Genomic DNA, 19,586 nt, shown 5'->3' on the forward strand with positions numbered 1-19,586 from the left:
CGTTCATTCATTTACTTATTTATTCATTTTTCCAACAAAATTTATAATGCAATATTTACAATTAATAAAACATATCAGAAAATATAAATGACATTCAGTTTTATTCATTTTTATTCCCCATTTATAATGTAGGCCCAATGGTAGGGGAGCTATATTAGTGATTGGAGATAACATTGTATGTTTTATTTGTTCTAACTAGGTATGATATAAAAAACACAACCAATGGCACACATTGATTTCATGTTCCTGCATAAATTGTGAGTGAAATCATAAAGCCTACACCTCTGTTCCAAATGAAACGGATCACTCTTTTAAGAGCCATTGATAATATTCTGTTTTTCCCCCTGAAGGATCAGTAATGTTTCATCCTATTCATTTCATTTCCCATTTATTTTTTTCATCGGACATGGATTTCTTTGGGGGAGGGGGTCTTACCCCCCCCCCCCGATCTGTATAGCAGTGGATCAAGACGTGGCCTTACACAACAGACGAGGAGACCTTTGAAGCGAGTGACTATGAAGAGGAGGAACCAATCACACAGTCAGTCACGAATGAACACGAATTTCCAATGACAATCAAAGAACACTAGTTTTGTCGAAGTTTGGAGATGAGGACCTGAATTTAAAAGAGACCAACACTTTTTCATTTCTTCAATAAACTCTGGATCCACAACGAACCTAATGAACCCAACAGCTCTTTTCAGAGCTACCTTTATGACACCGTGTGAGAAACGTCCCCGTCGTAGTGTCAGTTATGAGTTTGCAGCTAATTCTCTCATTTTGCATGAATCATAAACAATCATAGAAAAATCGTGGAATCGAGTATTCTTCTAAAAGACAAGCGTGCGATCAAAACCTCATCTTTTTATGTAATTTATTTAGTTATCAAGATTTTCATTTATTTGTATATGCACAAACAGTCGTGTGGCTGAAAAGGCTTTTGACATGAGATTCAGAATAGGATGGAAACATTTTTTTTATATATGGAACCCGTGATGTAGGAGGACTTTTGTTATTATTCACTAATACTTCACTGAATATCAGTAAAATATCATTGCCAAAATTGTATATGGATATGTTGGAAATTTGGGCCGCTATCAAAGAAGTACTTCTTGAAAAAGAAACGTCTAAAAGAAATTAGATATTTTTTAACGGCAAACTTATTGGACTGAACGGGCAAATGCTATTTGATGAAAAATTATTTCTTAAAAAATATATATAAATTGCATCATATTGTTGACAAGGAAGGAATCATCAAATCTCCTGGAAACTTTCTGAAGATGGGGTTAGATGGAAATGAAATAGATAAAGTTTACAAAGTTTTTGAAAATATTCCAGCAACACGGAAACACCTTTTGAAGAAAAACGACAACTGTGAAGACACTGGTCTAAATCTAGAATTTATATTTACTTGTAAGATTAACAGTTAACCAAACGTGACATCCAAGAAAATATACAAGGCACTTTTAAGGATTAAATTGGAAAAATCGTATGCGTTTAATAATAAAGAGAAGACATAATTTCTCTGAAAAAGATATTTGTGCTATATTTTCAAGACCCAGAAAATGTACTCTAAGCAGTAGGCTTAAAGAGTTTTTTTAATTTAAAATGCTTTATGAATTAATATACACGAAGAAATATTTACATTTATTCAAAATTTTCTCAGATAGTGAATGTTCGTTTTGTGGGAATACTGAAGAAACTAACGAGCAACTGTTTTTTTCATGTGAAAAGACGAGAGACGTATGGATAGATTGTGGTAACTTATTCACTATGTATGAAATAAACAAATGCCAGGTGGGTGGATATACACATTGGTGTTAAGCATGCTAATATAGGGAAGGAACAGATAATTATATCTGATCTTTGTTTACAGCAGGACTAAAAAAGACCACCAAGTCCCAACGAAATTAGAGAGAAGATATTAGAAAATGAACGTGAAGAGAAAACTTTAGCAGTAACGCGGGGTAAATTATCAAACCATATTAGGAAATGGGAACATTTCCTTACAAAAGAGGCGACAGAGCTCATGAGATTATGTTTGTTCATTATGCTGTTTTTTTTTTCAAACGGAACACGGGCACCGTATGCAAGGGCGTATGAAATGTGTGAGTGTTTGAGGGCGTGAAGAGTGGGGGTTTGCAGAGGGAAGGGGTGGGTTAAGAGGGGGCAGGTATAACGCATATACTTTTGTAAGTTTGTCTCTGATATTTGTTTGTTAAACTCATCTGGTAGTGGTACGATGCAGTGTCTTAGAATATTATTTCATGATGTGCACAAGGTATACGAGTTTAAGAAATTTGTTAGAATTATTATTTACAATTCTAACTTTGTAAACTGCATTGTATGAAATTTGATTTGAGAGAAAAACAATAAAACATCTTTACAAAAAGAGCAGAACCAGCTTTCGCCAACAGGACGATAAGGAACTGAAAAATGTATTTTTTAAACCAATCTTTTCCCCCTACCAGGCGAAAAGTGCTGCTTCTTCTTTGAAGGTAAAAGACAGAAATTATCAGTAGGTACAATACGGTGATATACTGTATAGGCCAATTTGATCCCCTCTCATCTAATATGTAAGGGACTGTAATCACCCCCCCCCCTTGCCCCCCCAAAAAAGAATAGTTTATACCCCTCAAACCCAGTAAGACTAATAGAGTAATATATATAGGGCAATTTCATCCCCTTTTCAATGTAGGGTTCTTGGAAATACCCCCCCCCCCTTAATCAAAAAAAAAGTTTATACCCCTAAAACCAAGTAGGTGCAATATATAGCCCAATTTGATCCCCTCTCCACTCAAATGTAGGGTTATTGGAAGTACCCCCCCCCCCCCCTCTAACCAAAAAATAGTTTATACCCCTAAAACCCAGTACAGTACATTATTGACCAATTTCACCCTCTCTCCAATTAATGTAGGGTTTATACCCCCCCCCCAGCCCAAATTATAGTTTATGCCCCTCAAACCCAGTAGGTGCAATATATATAGGCCAATTTGATCCCCTTTCCACTCAAATGTAGGGTTCTTAAAAGTACCCCCCCTCAAGCCAAAAAATAGTTTATACCCCTAAAACCCAGTAGGTACGATACAGGAATATATATAGACCAATTTCATCCCCTCTCCAATTAAATATAGGGTTTACACCCACCCCCAGCCAAAAACATAGTTTATACCCCTAAAACCCAGTAGGTAAGATACGGGAATATATATAGACCAATTTCATCCCCTCTCCATTAAATATAGGGTTTATACCCACCCCCAGCCAAAAACATAGTTTATACCCCTAAAACCCAGTAGGTACAATATGGGAATATTATATTTTCTCCAATTTCATTCCCTCTGCAATTAAATGTAGGGTTTATTGGAAGTACCCCCCTTCAAGCCAAAACATAATTTATACCCCTAAAACCCAGTAGGTACGATACGGGAATATATATAGACCAATTTCATCCCCTCTCCAATTAAATATAGGGTTTACACCCACCCCCAGCCAAAAACATAGTTTATGCCCCTAAAACCCAGTAGGTACAATATGGGAATATTATATTTTCTCCAATTTCATTCCCTATCCAATTAAATGTAGGGTTTATTGGAAGTACCCCCCCCCCCTTCAAGCCAAAACATAGTTTATACCCCTAAAACCCAGTAGGTACAATTATATAGGCCAATTTCATTCCCTCTCCAATTAAATATAGGGTTTATACCCACCCCAGCCCAAAACAGTTTATACCCCTAAAACCCAGTAGGTACAATATGGGAATATTATATAGGCCGATTTCATTCCCTTTCCACTCAAATGTAGGGTTCTTGGAGGTACCCCCCCCCTCAAGCCAAAAAATAGTTTATACCCCTAAAACCCAGTAGGTACAATTCGGTAGTATATATATATGCCAATTTGATCCCCTCTCCACTCAAATGTAGGGTTCTTGGAAGTAACCCCCCCCCCTCAAGCCAAAAAATAGTTTATACCCCTAAAACCCAGTAGGTACGATACGGGAATATATATAGACCAATTTCATCCCCTCTCCAATTAAATATAGGGTTTACACCCACCCCCAGCCAAAAACATAGTTTATACCACTAAAACCCAGTAGGTAAGATACGGGAATATATATAGACCAATTTCATCCCCTCTCCATTAAATATAGGGTTTATACCCACCCCCCGCCCAAAACATAGTTTATACCCCTAAAACCCAGTAGGTACAATTATATAGGCCAATTTCACTCCCTCTGCAATTAAATGTAGGGTTTATTGGAAGTACCCCCCCTTCAAGCCAAAACATAATTTATACCCCTAAAACCCAGTAGGTACGATACGGGAATATATGTAGACCAATTTCATCCCCTCTCCAATTAAATATAGGGTTTACACCCACCCCCAGCCAAAAACATAGTTTATGCCCCTAAAACCCAGTAGGTACAATATGGGAATATTATATTTTCTCCAATTTCATTCCCTATCCAATTAAATGTAGGGTTTATTGGAAGTACCCCCCCTCAAGCCAAAAAATAGTTTATACCCCTAAAACCCAGTAGGTACGATACAGGAATATATATAGACCAATTTCATCCCCTCTCCAATTAAATATAGGGTTTATTCCCTCCCCCAGCCCAAAACATAGTTTATACCCCTAAAACCCAGTAGGTACAATTATATAGACCAATTTCATTCCCTCTCCAATTAAATGTAGGGTTTATTGGAAGTACCCCCCCCCCAGCCAAAAAATAGTTTATACCCCTAAAACCCAGTAGGTACAATTCGGTAGTATATATATGCCAATTTGATCCCCTCTCCACTCAAATGTAGGGTTCTTGGAAGTAACCCCCCCCCCCATGCCAAAAAATAGTTTATACCCCTAAAACCCAGTAGGTACGATACGGGAATATATATAGACCAATTTCATCCCCTCTCCAATCAAATATAGGGTTTATACCCACCCGCAACCCAAAACATAGTTTATGCCCCTAAAACCCAGTAGGTACAATATGGGAATATTATATTTTCTCTAATTTCATTCCCTCTCCAATTAAATGTAGGGTTTATTGGAAGTACCCCCCCCCCTTCAAGCCAAAACATAATTTATGCCCCTCAAACCCAGTAGGTACAATTCGGTAGTATATATATGCCAATTTGATCCCCTTTCCACTCAAATGTAGGGTTCTTGGAAGTACCCCCCCCCCCTTCAAGCATGACCTTTGACCTTGTTTAGGTACCAGCAATAAGTTGATATTAAACTAAAGGTAAAACTTGATTACCCTCATTTTCAAATTTCTTGGGAAAATACAATTATTTTGTTCAAATTTTCACCCTAAATGACCTTTGAACTTGATCATGTGACCTTCAACTAGGTCATTGAAACTTGATTGCCCTAATGCCAAAGTTTCAAGAAAAAATCCAGCTATAAATATCCTGCGAGACAAAATTGATGAAAACAGCTCAATCATATTTGAATATTTGCCCTTTTAGCCGTCCATACTATGCTGGGATGCTGTGTCTGAAGTTAGAGGCCGGTAATGTATACAGATATTTTACGCCCCTAAAACCCAGGATTACCGTAGTTTGATAATAACTTGCTGAAGGGGTACGATTTTAGAACCAAATAAGCCGCTACGATCCCATTCAATCGATAGCAGCTGAGACTGAGTCATTTGTGATTTGGATGCAATAATATGTGACGCCTGCCCTTGTCCAGGCCGGTGACGACTGGCAAGTTACGCTGGGTCTGGGATTGGCACTGCGCCGATACGGCCTGAGCCGGGTCCCGGGATCTACCCACTCACCACAAAAGCTCCAGTCCATCCACAAGCTCGAATTTATCTCGTCTGCACCTTGAGTTGTCAGTGGAGCTGGAGCAAGTATCAGCCTTTCGTTACAGGTCAGTACTCCCGACAGTCACTCATTCAATGAACAAGGTTATGAATATGATTATAAATATAACCGACATAATTCCGACAGTGGGGTTTTCATCACTGAGTCAGTGTCACTACTCACACTAGTCTTGGTTTTATTTTAAAAAATTCAAATTGGGTTGACAAGACATGGTTGGGACTTAAGTTGAGCTTTTAGTTTGAGTTTGCCAGGGCAGGAAGCTCCTACATTATAAATAACACTACAGTTTCTTCTTCGGGTTAAATCTGCCTCCTTCAGGATTGAAGATTCTTGCAGATTCTTGCAGATACAGTTAGGACCTAAGACATAACGTAGAGAGTAATGTATGTTAAGATCTACTCAAACGCAACTCTTTCTGCAACGGGCCCCAGGGGCCCGTTGCAGAAAGAGTTGCATTTGAATGCAAGTCAAAAAATCAAACGCAAGTCCCAAATGCGCGCTGTTGATTGGTTGAAAATCAAGTTACGCATGATTTTTAGAGTAGCGATTGATTGCAACTCTTTCTGCAACGGGCCCTGGAGGCTTTAAGTTTTGGGCTAGACAGGAATAACCGTTGTTTCTGGGGATTTATTCAACAATTTCTGACATTTTACTGTAATCCCCATTCACCGACGGTAAAGTGTCCGTGTGGGCTCCCATTTGTTATAACACCAGCACTTTTGTCAATCCAGAGTCCAAAGTTTGGGGCTATATAACACTCTAAGGATATATAAACTACAAATTAAAAATATAGAACTATTTAACATAAGAGTAGTTTAAACGATATAGATGAAAATGCATGAAAATTATACTTTACCGATGTTTAGTTGGGAAAAGCACAGCAAAATCGATCCAAATGGCAGCCAAACTATGAAATATTTACAAACGAACGGAGAGGGCGTCAACAATTTACGAATGTGATATCGATATTGCATTCCACCAGCACACCTACAAGGCAATAATACGATACGATACACTACACGAAGACAAACGATACTAGTTATAATCGCGATATATCGAGACATTAACGATAATGACGTCATTCAAGATGGCAACTTGCAAGAAAAACCGTCAGGTCAGGAGAAAATGTCTTAGATGACAGATTTCTCAATCATCCAGTGGATTTTTTTCAATAACTCCGGTCCAAGGTATGCAATTACTTAAGTTATTTATATTTCCCTGATAATGAAACTAGAAATTTCGCTAAAAAAAACAGTTTTAAATCGCGATCTATAACGCTAGTTCACTATACGTTGTCTGTAGCCCACGGGCCCCTAACTCTTCAGTCTATGTATGGTGAGTGGAGCCAACGTAGTTCAGCGGAACAACCAAAATACAGAGACTGAAGCTTTTGGTCTAGTTTTGGGCAAGACTTCCAGTTCCATACCGGTATGTCCCCTCCACTAAAATTGAAAAGAAAAATGAAGGTTTATGTAGCCTGGAGGCTTCTGGGGAGTAAAACTAAAAGTCATCTACTCTACGCTAGGCTTACTCCCCATTGAAGCCTTGGACGCCAACGCATAGTCACGCACATACAGCCACAAAACCTGAAACTTTCGCCCCCGAGATTTATACTTTCCCTCTAAAAGATCTAGCCCTAAAAGTAACATGTACATGGGTTTCAACTTCATTTCCAACATTTCTGCGATATTGATTTCGTTTTTAAAGAAGAATTCATTAAAAAACGAGAAAAATGTTATGGAAAGGTGGGAAGGAAGAGCTTACGGCTGTGTTTACGTCGCCATCTTCACTTCTTTGTCTTCCGCTTGGCAACAGCACGCAAATTGCACGATTAAGTACAAGAGAGGCATTTACTTATGTACAGTCTGTCAATTGTTGTCGTCATCTTGCCGTCTGTTATCATAGCCAAAGATACAAGACGCGTATAGAGGGCAACAAAATCATGAGCAGTGCCAACTTAGATTTAAAAAAATACTTGGCGTCAACCGAAAAATATGAATTGTAAAAACTTGCATTGGCAGATAAATATCATGAAGTGATTTTGTAGAAAAAATGAATAGGAATCGTTCGTCACACTGCAGTCACAGCTCCACACACAGAATGAGCATTTTGCAATTGAAATTGCATGTGCATTGGAGTGGTGCTCAATGTAAATTCAAGGTGATGAACGCTGCTGTTGAAAGATGACTTAACAAGGTTTTAAAGAAAGTCACATTTCTTTTGATCCTGTCTTGATGAAAATAATATCACTGAATCATAAACGATCTAAATTTAGTAACCATTATTATTGTCTTAAATTATTGCAGGTATTTTGCTTCATTGCTTCATTCCAGAGATGATGATGGGTACAAACATTAGGATAGATGAAACATCTTGTGGTCAGGTTGTTTGCCAGCATCCTGCCTGTTGGTATTCCAATCGACGAGTGGAAAGGGGTCTTCCAAGGACTCAATACGTTGAACCAGAAGATAATGGAAATATCTCTGATGGTAAGATGTTTCTTCACCTAATGTTTTTGAAAGTTATTATTACTTTTTTATCTGTTCATTTACTTATGAATTCTCACACTTTTCTGTTGCATTGTATATTTAGTCATATTCTACATTTCACAGAATTATTCTACCAAGCTCTACACCCAAGCTTGTTTTGGGGATATAAATTTGCACTCTTATAAATAAATTCCAATTTTCTTTTAACTTGTCAGTGATAATTATATCTATCAGATTCTTGTTTTACTTTTTATTTGACAAATATTCTGGATATATTTGAACCAATGAACTAAAGAATAAATAATGTAAATCTAACTCTTATTGTATTACACTCTAAATTTCCTTATCACCATTTATACATAATTCTTATTGTATACCATTACTCCTACTGTCTAGGTCAATAGACAGTTTATCATTTGACAAGCTTGAGCTATGTCACATAATTTCTTGGGTTATGATACATTTCATAGAATTTTGTGTTGCAAAGTTGCTACATACATGAATTAAGATGATGCAATCGGGCTATCAAGGCAAAACAGCACCTTATGTCTCTCCCTTGAGATGTCGTGTATCAAGCCAACAGCAAGCTATACAACATTTTACTTGTGATGGTTATTTGCCAAGAACCTGGTTTTCTGGGTAATTAGGACAACCAATTAACATAAAAACTGGTTGAAAAAAGAAGAAGAATGCTGTTATCATAGTTTGTCATGATATGAGAGTCTAAATCAGTGCAAGGTCTGTTTTTATGAATATGATGAAATTTATATTGCATAATGTTTACTGAGGCTGTAAATCTGTATGGAGCTAAATGAGTGAATTCTATGAGTTAAGCAATGTCATTTATGTGCATCGTACAATACAAAATTATACTATGCAATTTATTATTTTTTTTTCATTATTGTAGAGGAACTTCCAACACTCAAAGTGCTGAACATGCTTGGAGAGTATGGCTATGATCCTGGCGATCGCTACCCCACCCAGCATCCGTTGCCAAGGAAAAGGCTTCCAAAACCGAGCAGCTTGGATGATGATGATGCGGGGAGAAGTCATTCTGCCCCTGTTATCCGTCAGCTTATAGATCAGTAAGTGTCCAATATAATATTGTTGAGAGCTATTGTAATGGCTTTTAGTCTGTTTAGTGATGAGGTTTAGAGCCTTACTTTACCTTCTCCAAGATGGACAATATAGAGAAAATATTGTTCTTAAAGTATACATCAGTGCGTTTGCTCTATTCATAATCGTCAAGTTTCATGCTCCAATTCGTTGTTGACTTTGTCAAAGAGGTTAGTTTCATTTATATCCATCAATTAGATACTATGACACAAATCTAAAATCTAAGTCACAGAAAATCAATTGGCAGAAAAAGCTTTCATTCTAGTTGTGCTTTTCACTGTGGATGTATAAAATTTTACCTGGCACTAGCGCTGACTCTCAATGCCAGCTGTCGTCACCAAACTTGATATCGGCCAATGTAGCCACTGTTTTGATTCTAAAATGCCAATTAGAATGCTTAATGGAATAAGAGGGCACCTGGTATGCATGATTCAATATCTAATATTTCTCTTCCTTCGACAGACCTCAGCAGAATGTTCCTAGCTTAGCAGCGAAGCACATGCCCTTCACGCCTCACCAGACGCCCATCAATCGAACACCAATCGACCAAACCCCCACCCAGTCCCAAGGTACACCTCAGAAGGCCAAATCTCCAGCCAAGCAACGTCCCACCAACAAGTCCGCTCCAGCCCGCACCGTGCCGTTTGGCTACCTGGAGTTTGTGAACGGGGTCAAGAAGGTGGACATGAGGGAATCTCTAGGGTTGGGTGGGGTCAAGCACCAGGGGGTGATACCACAGAATGGCAAGGTCTATGTGTGGTGCCCCGGTCCTAGGGGAAAAGCTGATACCTCACAAGAAAGGTGGGTGGATCTTTGATTTTGGTTGTTCATAACAGGGTAAAGTTACATGGGGGCTTGGGTGATTTCGCCCCCAAAATGATCAAAAGAGTCCTGGAAACTTAATGAAGCACCATTTATTGCAAAGTTAAAGCTTTTCCAATAATGTAGATTTGAGCAGTAAGTTGTGTAAACAGATTTATTCAGCCCGACTGCAAAGAATTCTAAGAACGGTACAATTTCATTGAATATTAGGGTTATTATCATTGGGTATTGTTGTTTTTGTATTATTATCATTACCATTATTGTTCTTTGTATGTTATGTTGTCCTTGTATTAGTTGGTATTAAATGCTTTTGAATATGTAAAATAGACTACTTTTCACAAAGCGTTTCAAATGGCATTTCTCTCTTTAGCATATTCATTATCAGTACATTGGATAAATGTAAGTTACTGTATTGAAAGTAAAAGTTTTATTGCTTACAGTAAACTTAAATGGTTTCTCACTTGCCCATGTGAGGCTAACATGGCAAGAAAATAAATACTTGCCTCTTGCTTATGATTTATAATCATTATTTCTGTTGTTCACTTGATAGTATAGGTATTCAAATATTGAGTTCTGTTGTTTCCCAGGTCTCAAGATGGTCCTACAATATTGAAGGTCAAACCTAAAGATGTGACAGAGGATATGATCCCAAGGAATCTTGCCAAAAATCAGAACAAGGAGAAGGGTCAAAAGCAGAGGAAATCGCCAAGCTTCCAGACACCGACTGGAGGTAGACCTTACACCCATCCAGCCAGATCACCTCCTCCCCTCACCAGACGTACACTGCCTCAAGATATTGATGAAGGGTAGGTTATGACGGGTGGCTCAATGAAGCATGGTATAATCTTGGCCATGTTTGGGCAGCATCCTTGTGGAAATTGGTGACATGAAAAATGTAATTTAGCATTCAGTCACATTCAGAGTTTTAAATTCAGATGTTACATACTTTTTGGGGGGTTTAATTTCCCACATCCCATTGTCACCTGTCTCTTCAAATCACTCTCCATCGTGACATTTGTCAGTTCTTTTGCGACAATTAAGACTTCCTCCCATCCCATTGTCCCCTCTGACCCCCCCCCCCTCATTCTCTCTCTTGCACTCTGACACTGTCTGTCTGCCTCCCTCTCTTTTTTCCTCTATTATCCCACCCTTCATCTTCATCTTCATGCTTGTCAGTTCCTTTGTCTATCTCTCAATCTCTATTAATAGTGTTGTCTCCTTATCTCCGTATTAATTTTTCAAGGTCCAGGTTGATGAATTGGAAGCTAATTGGATTATTCAAACAATCATTTTACTGTCCTCTCAGGAATAGACTAGTAATAGATTTGACTCTCTGATTTTTGCACTTATATGTATTACAAGACTTTCATCTCTTTTCATCCCTTTTCTAGAATTGCACAATTACTTCAGTTACCAAGAGATGTTTTACTTGAACTGGTAGAGCACACCAAAGAGAGGTGAGACATGATGGCCAGGGCCTGTTTCATAAAACTTGATACAATAACAAATGTGAAATAACAGTTAAAAGCTACAGAAATCATTAAATCTGATTGGCTGATGGTTAGTTTGTTGTAGAAATTGTGCATTTGTTATTATAACACTTCTTTATGAAACATGACCCAGGCTCCTGTTGCTTAAAGGCCACTAAAATTTTATCTTTGCCATCTGAATATAACGACTATGGAACAATGCTCAACAACCAATAAAAAAGAATGATTTCATGGAAGATGATCGTTAGAAGGCAACGTTGATATAATCGTAACTGTTATGCAACAGGGTCCAGCTATTTGCTCGTATAAAAACCACTGCTGTCTGTGCCTTAACTTTTATTCTTAAAACATAAATATGCATGTTGGGTAAGGGTTAAGACAAGGATGAAGATGTTGGCCTTGCGTCCAGTTGCAGTTGACTTAAAAGACAAAGTAAATAAGACAACTGTAAGACAAGCCATAGGCTTTGTGTATGAACAATTTGAGCTGAACATTAATTTTTTTTTATTTATAGTGAATTTGGATTAAGTCAGAAAATTGTATTCAAACACATTGGTGAAAGTACTTCAGTTTGGTTGTAAATTTAATGTCCTCTCTGTTTTTTGTCCTTTACCGTCAGGGATACGTAATTTTTTTTACAAAGCAAATTTTATAATGAGTTGATTTCAATCTTTTCCCAGCGATCTTTTTGACAAGAACAAGGTGGCAATGCTCCTAGAGAAGCTCATGCCTCACATCCACTTTGAGAAGAATGATGTTACCCAGCAGCATCCACCTCCCCTCTTGCCAGTCAATACCCAAGTCCCCTCCCAAAACGTTGCACCATCAGCACCCCTGCACTCCAGTGGAATACTCCGGCAGAAGAAGGTGACGCTATTGGACAGCCGTGATAAGAGGGTGGATCCTGTAAGGGCCCCACCCCCTACAAGGAGTATGCCATTCTTCTTGGATGAGAGCGGGATGTCGGGAATCACTTCCTCTTCCTACACAAAGCGAGAGAGGCCGGATCATCAGGTAGACGAGGATCGGGAGACAACATTGATATCACCAACAATAGCCTCAGAAGAGTTGACCAAGAGGAAAACACTTGGACCAATCAGAGGTGGTAAGTCCTTTTGATGATATGGATTACATACATATAGAATCAACTTTTGATTTGATTTCATTTGATTTTATTTCCACATTTCAGTAAGAAAAGTATATACTCTGACATTGTGAAACTTTTGAGGCAGGCCAGTTCAAACTTGTTCCACATGCTTTTGTACCAATGCAAATACAAGAAAAGGAACTTTGGATACAAATGTACATTCTAGGTGAAAAGGAAATACCTCTTTTTTACCATGGCAGTATTTCATTATTTATTTCTACCTTTTTACAAATGAAAAGAAAAATCTTTCCTTGCCATATGGAAATAAAAATTTGGATCTTGTGTTCCCTTTTCATTATTTGTATCCATACTAATGTATGTGGAACATGTTGGACATCATATATGCTGCAAAACCTCATTTTTGCTTCAAAAATAATTCCATTAAAGATTGAAGGCAACATATAAGAATAGAATAGAAATGGTTTATTTGAACAAAAAAAAATCATTCGCGGCCCAAAGGTCGAATTACAGATTTTCAGACAAATACAAAAATATACATAAAAATTACAACATAATGAAAAGCGGGAATTAGAAACAATCCAATACGTGAAAAAAAATCACATATATCCAGCTGATATCTTATCATTTCATCGGCTGAGAACATGAGAGAATTTGATTGTTTTTATGAAACATGGGCCTGTTTAGAAAAGTTCTTATTCCTCAAGAATGCAAACATCTCTGTTTATATATGAAGATGTTTCAAGAGCTTTGATGCTGGAGAATCATGTCTTTTTTCACTTTATTGCAATAAGTCATGATGATGTGTGTAAATTAAGGCATGATTCTATTTGCTTCTCTCAGCTGCACCAACCGAGATGTCCAATTACTCGCGACGTAAGATGACCTCTGTCTCTGCCAAGAGCTTGCCCCCTCTACAGCCTGGTGTGAGGTCCATCAGACCTTTCAACTACACTGCTCAGTCATTTGATCTTGCGCTCAGTAAGTTATATTTGTAATGAAATTGGATGCACAAATGTACAATTATATCTCCCTAAACTTTTGTGTATGTCATATTTCTCGTATTCACAATATTTTGTGAACAAAATATAGTGCATCGATATTTCATGTTTTAAGATGGGATGAGCATGAGTTATTTGGATGATATTTTGTGTTTTTATTCACTTGGTATAGGTATTTCAGGCAAGGAAACTTTGCATAATTGTTAAGTACCAAACTTCAGGAAAAGTTTATGCAGCATGGAATATTCTTTGTAAATGCAAGATATGTGCAGATGCTTTAATTTATCTTTATGATCCCTTATTTTACAATTTGCATGTGAAAGAAGTTTCATATGGATGTTAAGTTGATAAATAAAGTTTTTAACTTACGCCTTCAAATCCCGGGGGGGCCACTTCCATTCACGAGTGGATACCATGCGCGACCATGGGGTCTCGAAAAGCACCCTTAACACGTAATTTCCATATTCTGAAAATGCACCCTTAACAAGTATTGGCGTGTGAAACCCTACCCTTAACAAGTATTGGAAACAAAACGATACTCTTTGCAAATATTCCCTGAAATGAACCTCTAAACAAGTACAGGAATGTTTTATTGTTACTGGTCCTTTGGTTGTCGGCTTTACCTTATTTGGTTTAGTACGACCCCACCTTCTACACCTCGCGCAAATAGGACTCTAAACACGTAGTGTTGGGGCAAAAAGGAAACCCTTTATTAAAACATTTTAATTTTGTTTTATCATCCCCGCAAATTCGACCCTAAACACGTAATTTTCCTAGCGAAATAGATACCCTTTTTTCCATTATTTTTGTGTTTTTGACACCCTTTTCACGTTACGTACGTAACGTGCCCTATCGTGAAAAGGACATCCTTTTTACGTGTTTTTTTGGTCGCGCATGGTATCCACTCGTCAATGTAAGTGGCCCCCCCGGGCTTCAAATAAATGCTAGTGATTGATACATTTATGTCATAGAGCTTTTAGAATGACAAAAATGATTTGACTTTTTTTCTCTCCTAGGTCCTCTTACCACGCCCGACTACGAGCCTTCCGAGAAGTCATCTAGCCCCTACTCTGGCAGAGCATCCACTGTGTATGTCACCGTCCCCAGCCACCTGTCTGGCCACACCCCTCCCCAGACGCCATGCACAGTGTGTGAGCGCACCCCCATTCCTCCCATACCAACAAGGTTAGGGTCGGCGCACTATTCAACCATCTCCACCGTACCAAGCGACGATTTTGTGAGTATATTTGCTACTGATTATCTTTTCCTAGGGATATTTTGGAGCAAATCATCTTTACTCCATGTAATATGCAGTGACGCTGGAACATTCGCAGCAGACAAAATATTTGAGGGCTAAACAAGAGTTGCCCCATCAATTTTTGAGACTGATTTGAATGTTCCGGTACCACTGACCACATGGCACTGATAGGCCACTTGGTGATAGCCTTCAATCCTCTCATCTCACAAAGTTGCGGATCGTTAATGCATTTTGTAGGTAGATTATTTCTCAGGTATATACTCCTATTCATTATTATAGGTTTATGACTGGTTGCAAAATCAATGTGGTAGATAGTGTGTAGACATCATTTTTTTTTAATTCATAGTTTCCAATTATTTTGAAGCTCAAGTTTGTATAAGCGATCCCCATAAAATGTTTTTAATGAAATGTAAGCAAATGATCAGCTGATGTTTATTTTTAATGACAAATAAGATAAAAATCTTGCGACCTTTTTTTTGGGAGGGGGGATAAAATTTCTTCATTCATGAAAATAATTTCTTATGTGATATATAGCATCCTTTTATTTCTTTTATTTTTTTTGCTTAAACATTTTGGGAAAAAATTGTTATACCACTTTCCTACTGTAAGCTCATATATGGTATGGTCTAATAATTATTAAAGCCCTAGTTTAAAACTTTCCCTTGTTTTAAGACACCATACATTAATGTGCACAACGCTGGATGCCTTTTCACCAAATTCCTGAATGCTCTTAAGTGTACTTTTTCAGTCAAGGTAGCTGATAAAATTGTTCTTCTTCACTCTTGTCCATAAAGCAATAATATGTTTGATAAATCTATATCATATCATCAATTCCATTGGTTCATGTTTTCTTTTTATATTTGTCTCTTTCATTGCACCATAAAACCCAATAGCCGGAGTTGCATTGGGTTGACTTTGAGGTAAAGGTTCATTCCTTGTGGTATTGTTGTGTTGCACATTGTGAATAATTTCTGCTCAATGCAAATATTAGTTCAAATTCCTTTGCTTTGTGACAGAAAGAGATATACAGTATAGCCAATAATACACTTGATTGGGATTTTTAATTCATGGTCACCCATTCTTCTACAATTACAACCAATTGTATGTTTGGTTTATCTTTTATGTCACAAGGCCTATGACCGATAGTATCTGTCATCCTAAAATAGACCTTATGCATTTAGATCCTCATGCCTCCATCTAAGAGACTTAGCCATTATCTTGCATGTGTTGGAGATCTCCAACTGGCGCATCTCTGACAAATCTGAGTATGCATATTCCTATGTCCTCTGAGGGAGGGCGCTATGAGATCATTATGTCATATGCATAAGGTGTATTTGTAGTAAATAGCAATATGATTAGTGTCGGGTTATTTCCTGCATACTTACTACTTTGTCAAGAATATTTTTTTAATGAAATAGTGAAAAAAAGTATTTGCACAATAAAGGGAGCACCCGTTTGCTGTGAGATAGCACACACATATTTTTTTATTATTACAAATGAAGCGTAGTAGTGACCTACTGGATCATAATCACCATTGATTTCAAAATCTGTAAGAATATATTCTGTGATTGGATTGGGAGTCAAAGTTTTCCTGATGGATTGTTGTATTTAGAAACCCCAAAATCTCTTCAAGTTTGAAAGAGAATTATTGTAGTTACCATTGCTGAAATCTGCTTATTCTTTTAAGTGATCAAAATTTCCTCTATAGAATTCATCTTGCTTTTGATTTTTTGTTCCTAGAATAGATATTTGTTTGATTTTTCATATTCACTTCTCTTAATAGATAGTAATCAAATATATTTTCATGACAAATCAAATGAAGACAAACAAATAAACAAACATCTTTCAGGATTATATGCATGTAGATGTACATAGTATTTCTGCTAAACTTAGTCTAATCACATATGAATTTTTTATTTTACACCCAATTTTGTCACAAAGTATTTGTAGTTTGATTTATAGTTGATGTGCCATTGTGTGTTTTTGTCCTTGTACACAAGCATGATTTGTATTTATTGTGTTTGTGTAAGAAAGCAAATCATACATTGTGGCTAAATTTACAAAAGATTTTTTTAACGAGAAGGGGGTACAAACAAGGATGATTCAGTTCTTCTTATGAATACAACAGTATAGTAAGTTCATTATTTTATAATCGACCTTAATTTTATTTCTTTTATCTCTCCCAGAATGCAATTCGTGAGGGTGCTCCAACCCATGTTTTTCGAGTACCGTATGCTATGTCAGATGAAGTTAAACAAGGAAGTTATCCTGATGACTCACCATCAGTTAATAAAGTCCTGGACCAGGTGAATATAGTCAACCTACCTCCTGGCAGTACAATAGCACCTTCCTCGGTAGAACCGCATACCCCTGCAGCAGGCGACGAGGCTGAGCAACACAACGTCCCCCAAGATCGACCCGTAGGAACTGCCAGTACAGACACCAGAGGCACCTATTCTGTACAGAGCTCTGCCAAGCCACCAGAATCCAACACTCATTACGATGCTGCCACGAGTGTAATGGCACAAGCATCGGAGAAGGCCATAGGGTCACCACTGGCTCTGGATACCCCGCTGCCAACGGCACCAACGCCGGAGGTGTGGCCTGTGGTGGATGAGAGGGAGTACATGAATTCGCCTGAGCGGAAGAATGACAGGTTGTCCAACAAGAAGATTGATATGATCCTTGCCCCAGTAGCGCCCCCGCCTTCCCCAGAACCGGCTGGTATGGATGTTGACTATGACATCCAGGAAATGAGCAACAAGAGTACTGCGACACCTTCTCTGACACCTCTGGCAGAAGAGGAAGAGGAGGAGGAGGGGGAAGAGGATGAAGATGCTGGGGCTCCTAGAGCACACCAGCAGCTTGTCAATAGTCCTGTTGAACAAGTGGCTGGTCAAGCCAAGGAGGTGGAAAGCGAAGAGACTAATGTTGCAGATACTGAGAGGACAGGTACCCGTTCTGGAGATCAAGAAACTCACAAAGAATCTGTCCAAGAGGAACAAGTATCCAAAGATCAGAATCCAGAAGCAGAAGGGCAGGACAATGTTGATTCAAACCTTGGGCAGGATTCCTTAAAACCTCTAATGGAGGAAGCTGCTGAAGATGTCCCAGTTGCCTCAGATAGTAACCAAGCAGAGCAAAAACAACCTGATCAGGAGAGCACCAAACAAAATAACACAGATGCAGAGTCACATGAACAAAGCAGTAATGATCAAACTGCACCTACTTGAACAAGATGCAACTGATCAATTTCAAGAGACATTCTTAATAGTAAATGGTGAATATTTTCAAGAAGATATTTTTATGGTATTGAATATATTTTTGCAGAAATATGTGATAAATACATATGAAAACCTTAATACTAACTGTTTGACTCTTTTGAAATGCTATTACAATTGCCGTACATTAAGTTTTTTCCTATTTTTTGTATTGATTGCTCTCCATTATTGCTGAGCATATACTTACAAATAAACTGTATTAATTCATTCAGGAATTAAGAAGTAAATTCTCCATATGAAATATTTTATTACTTTTATTATTGCAGATGTGCAGCAGTATTTAATAAATTTGTATACGGTAATACCGCTATGTGAGTCTTCACACGAAATTGAGCATTGCGTACCTCAGTACCGAGATGGCAGTAGGCTTGCCTCATGGCAATCTTTCTTATTCTTTCCTGGATCTATAATCATTGTCAGTTGTCATATTAGTTCCAGTTAAAGATGTTTTAAGGTATGAAATTTCTGTTTTCATTGACTTCACACATAAAGTATGTATTCTGTAATACACTTGCCTGTTTCAATGCAAAATAGAGTAAAGATCTTTAAATGAAGTGAGCTTGTGTTGTAATGTTCACTGTACATCTAAACAGCACTAGTTGATGTAATAAGTTTATTTCATGGATATCAATTTGAACTGCCTTCTCTATTGCTTTAATTTGGTTTGTATGCTACCAGCTATATCCTTACCAGGGGGAGGGTGTTTTACAAAGAGTTAAGTATGACTTAAAGTTCACACTTAAATGTCCAGTTGCGTGCAGAATAAAAGGCATCACCGCACTGGTCCAATCATGCTAGTATGCTAATCATATTGATAAGATTGCACATGGAATATTTATGTGCGCATCAGCTCTAAGTATTAATTTAAGTCACACTTAAGTCTTTGTGAAACACCCCCCAGGTATCCATTACTACACCATGGGGGTGTTTCACAAAGATTTAAGTATGACTTACAGTCGCACTTAAATACCAAGTTGCATGCGGTAAAAAAGGCTTAAAACACATTGTTCAGATTGTGCCATGAGGACGCGCACTACTTCGTATCAATCAATAAGATTGCACGTTGCATATCACGTACGCGTCAGCGTTTAAAGGCCACCACACACCTTACGACTGTTCGCGATCTGATTTTGGAACAAATCGCATTTTGCTCATTTTCTGAAAATTTGAATGGAACATATCGTTTTATTTGAG

General features: G+C 37.8%; 1 protein-coding gene across 4 annotated transcripts; it reads left to right on the forward strand.

Moving 5' to 3' along the window:
• The first annotated feature begins 5,594 nt into the window (after window positions 1-5,594).
• On the forward strand, window positions 5,595-19,560 carry LOC121428389. 4 transcript variants are annotated; one of them, XM_041624986.1, is made up of 11 exons: window positions 5,595-5,876; window positions 8,164-8,319; window positions 9,227-9,404; window positions 9,898-10,236; window positions 10,845-11,063; window positions 11,649-11,714; window positions 12,428-12,852; window positions 13,696-13,833; window positions 14,870-15,090; window positions 16,005-16,031; window positions 17,298-19,560. In XM_041624986.1, the coding sequence occupies exons 2-11, from the start codon at window positions 8,166-8,168 to the stop codon at window positions 18,342-18,344; spliced, it is 2,814 nt and encodes a 937-aa protein (XP_041480920.1). In that variant the 5' UTR covers window positions 5,595-5,876; window positions 8,164-8,165; the 3' UTR covers window positions 18,345-19,560. The 4 variants fall into 4 exon arrangements, with proteins under 4 accessions (XP_041480920.1, XP_041480919.1, XP_041480921.1 ...); XM_041624985.1 differs by having other exon boundaries at window positions 5,596-5,876; window positions 8,137-8,319; XM_041624987.1 differs by having other exon boundaries at window positions 5,597-5,876; window positions 8,137-8,319; window positions 12,428-12,849.
• The last annotated feature ends 26 nt before the right edge of the window (window positions 19,561-19,586 follow it).

Source organism: Lytechinus variegatus, chromosome 15 (assembly GCF_018143015.1).
Source record: "Lytechinus variegatus isolate NC3 chromosome 15, Lvar_3.0, whole genome shotgun sequence".
Taxonomy (NCBI): Eukaryota; Metazoa; Echinodermata; class Echinoidea; order Temnopleuroida; family Toxopneustidae; genus Lytechinus; species Lytechinus variegatus.

What these genes read in the sequence shown, in the direction of transcription:
- LOC121428389 (XM_041624986.1), top strand. Translation starts at nt 8,166, where the DNA reads ATGATGATGGGTACAAACATTAGGATAGATGAAACATCTTGTGGTCAG. An exon ending in GCTGATACCTCACAAGAAAG is followed by an intron (nt 10,237 to 10,844) that starts GTGGGTGGATCT and finishes GTTGTTTCCCAG; the next exon opens with GTCTCAAGATGGTCCTACAA. An exon ending in CCTCAAGATATTGATGAAGG is followed by an intron (nt 11,064 to 11,648) that starts GTAGGTTATGAC and finishes TCCCTTTTCTAG; the next exon opens with AATTGCACAATTACTTCAGT.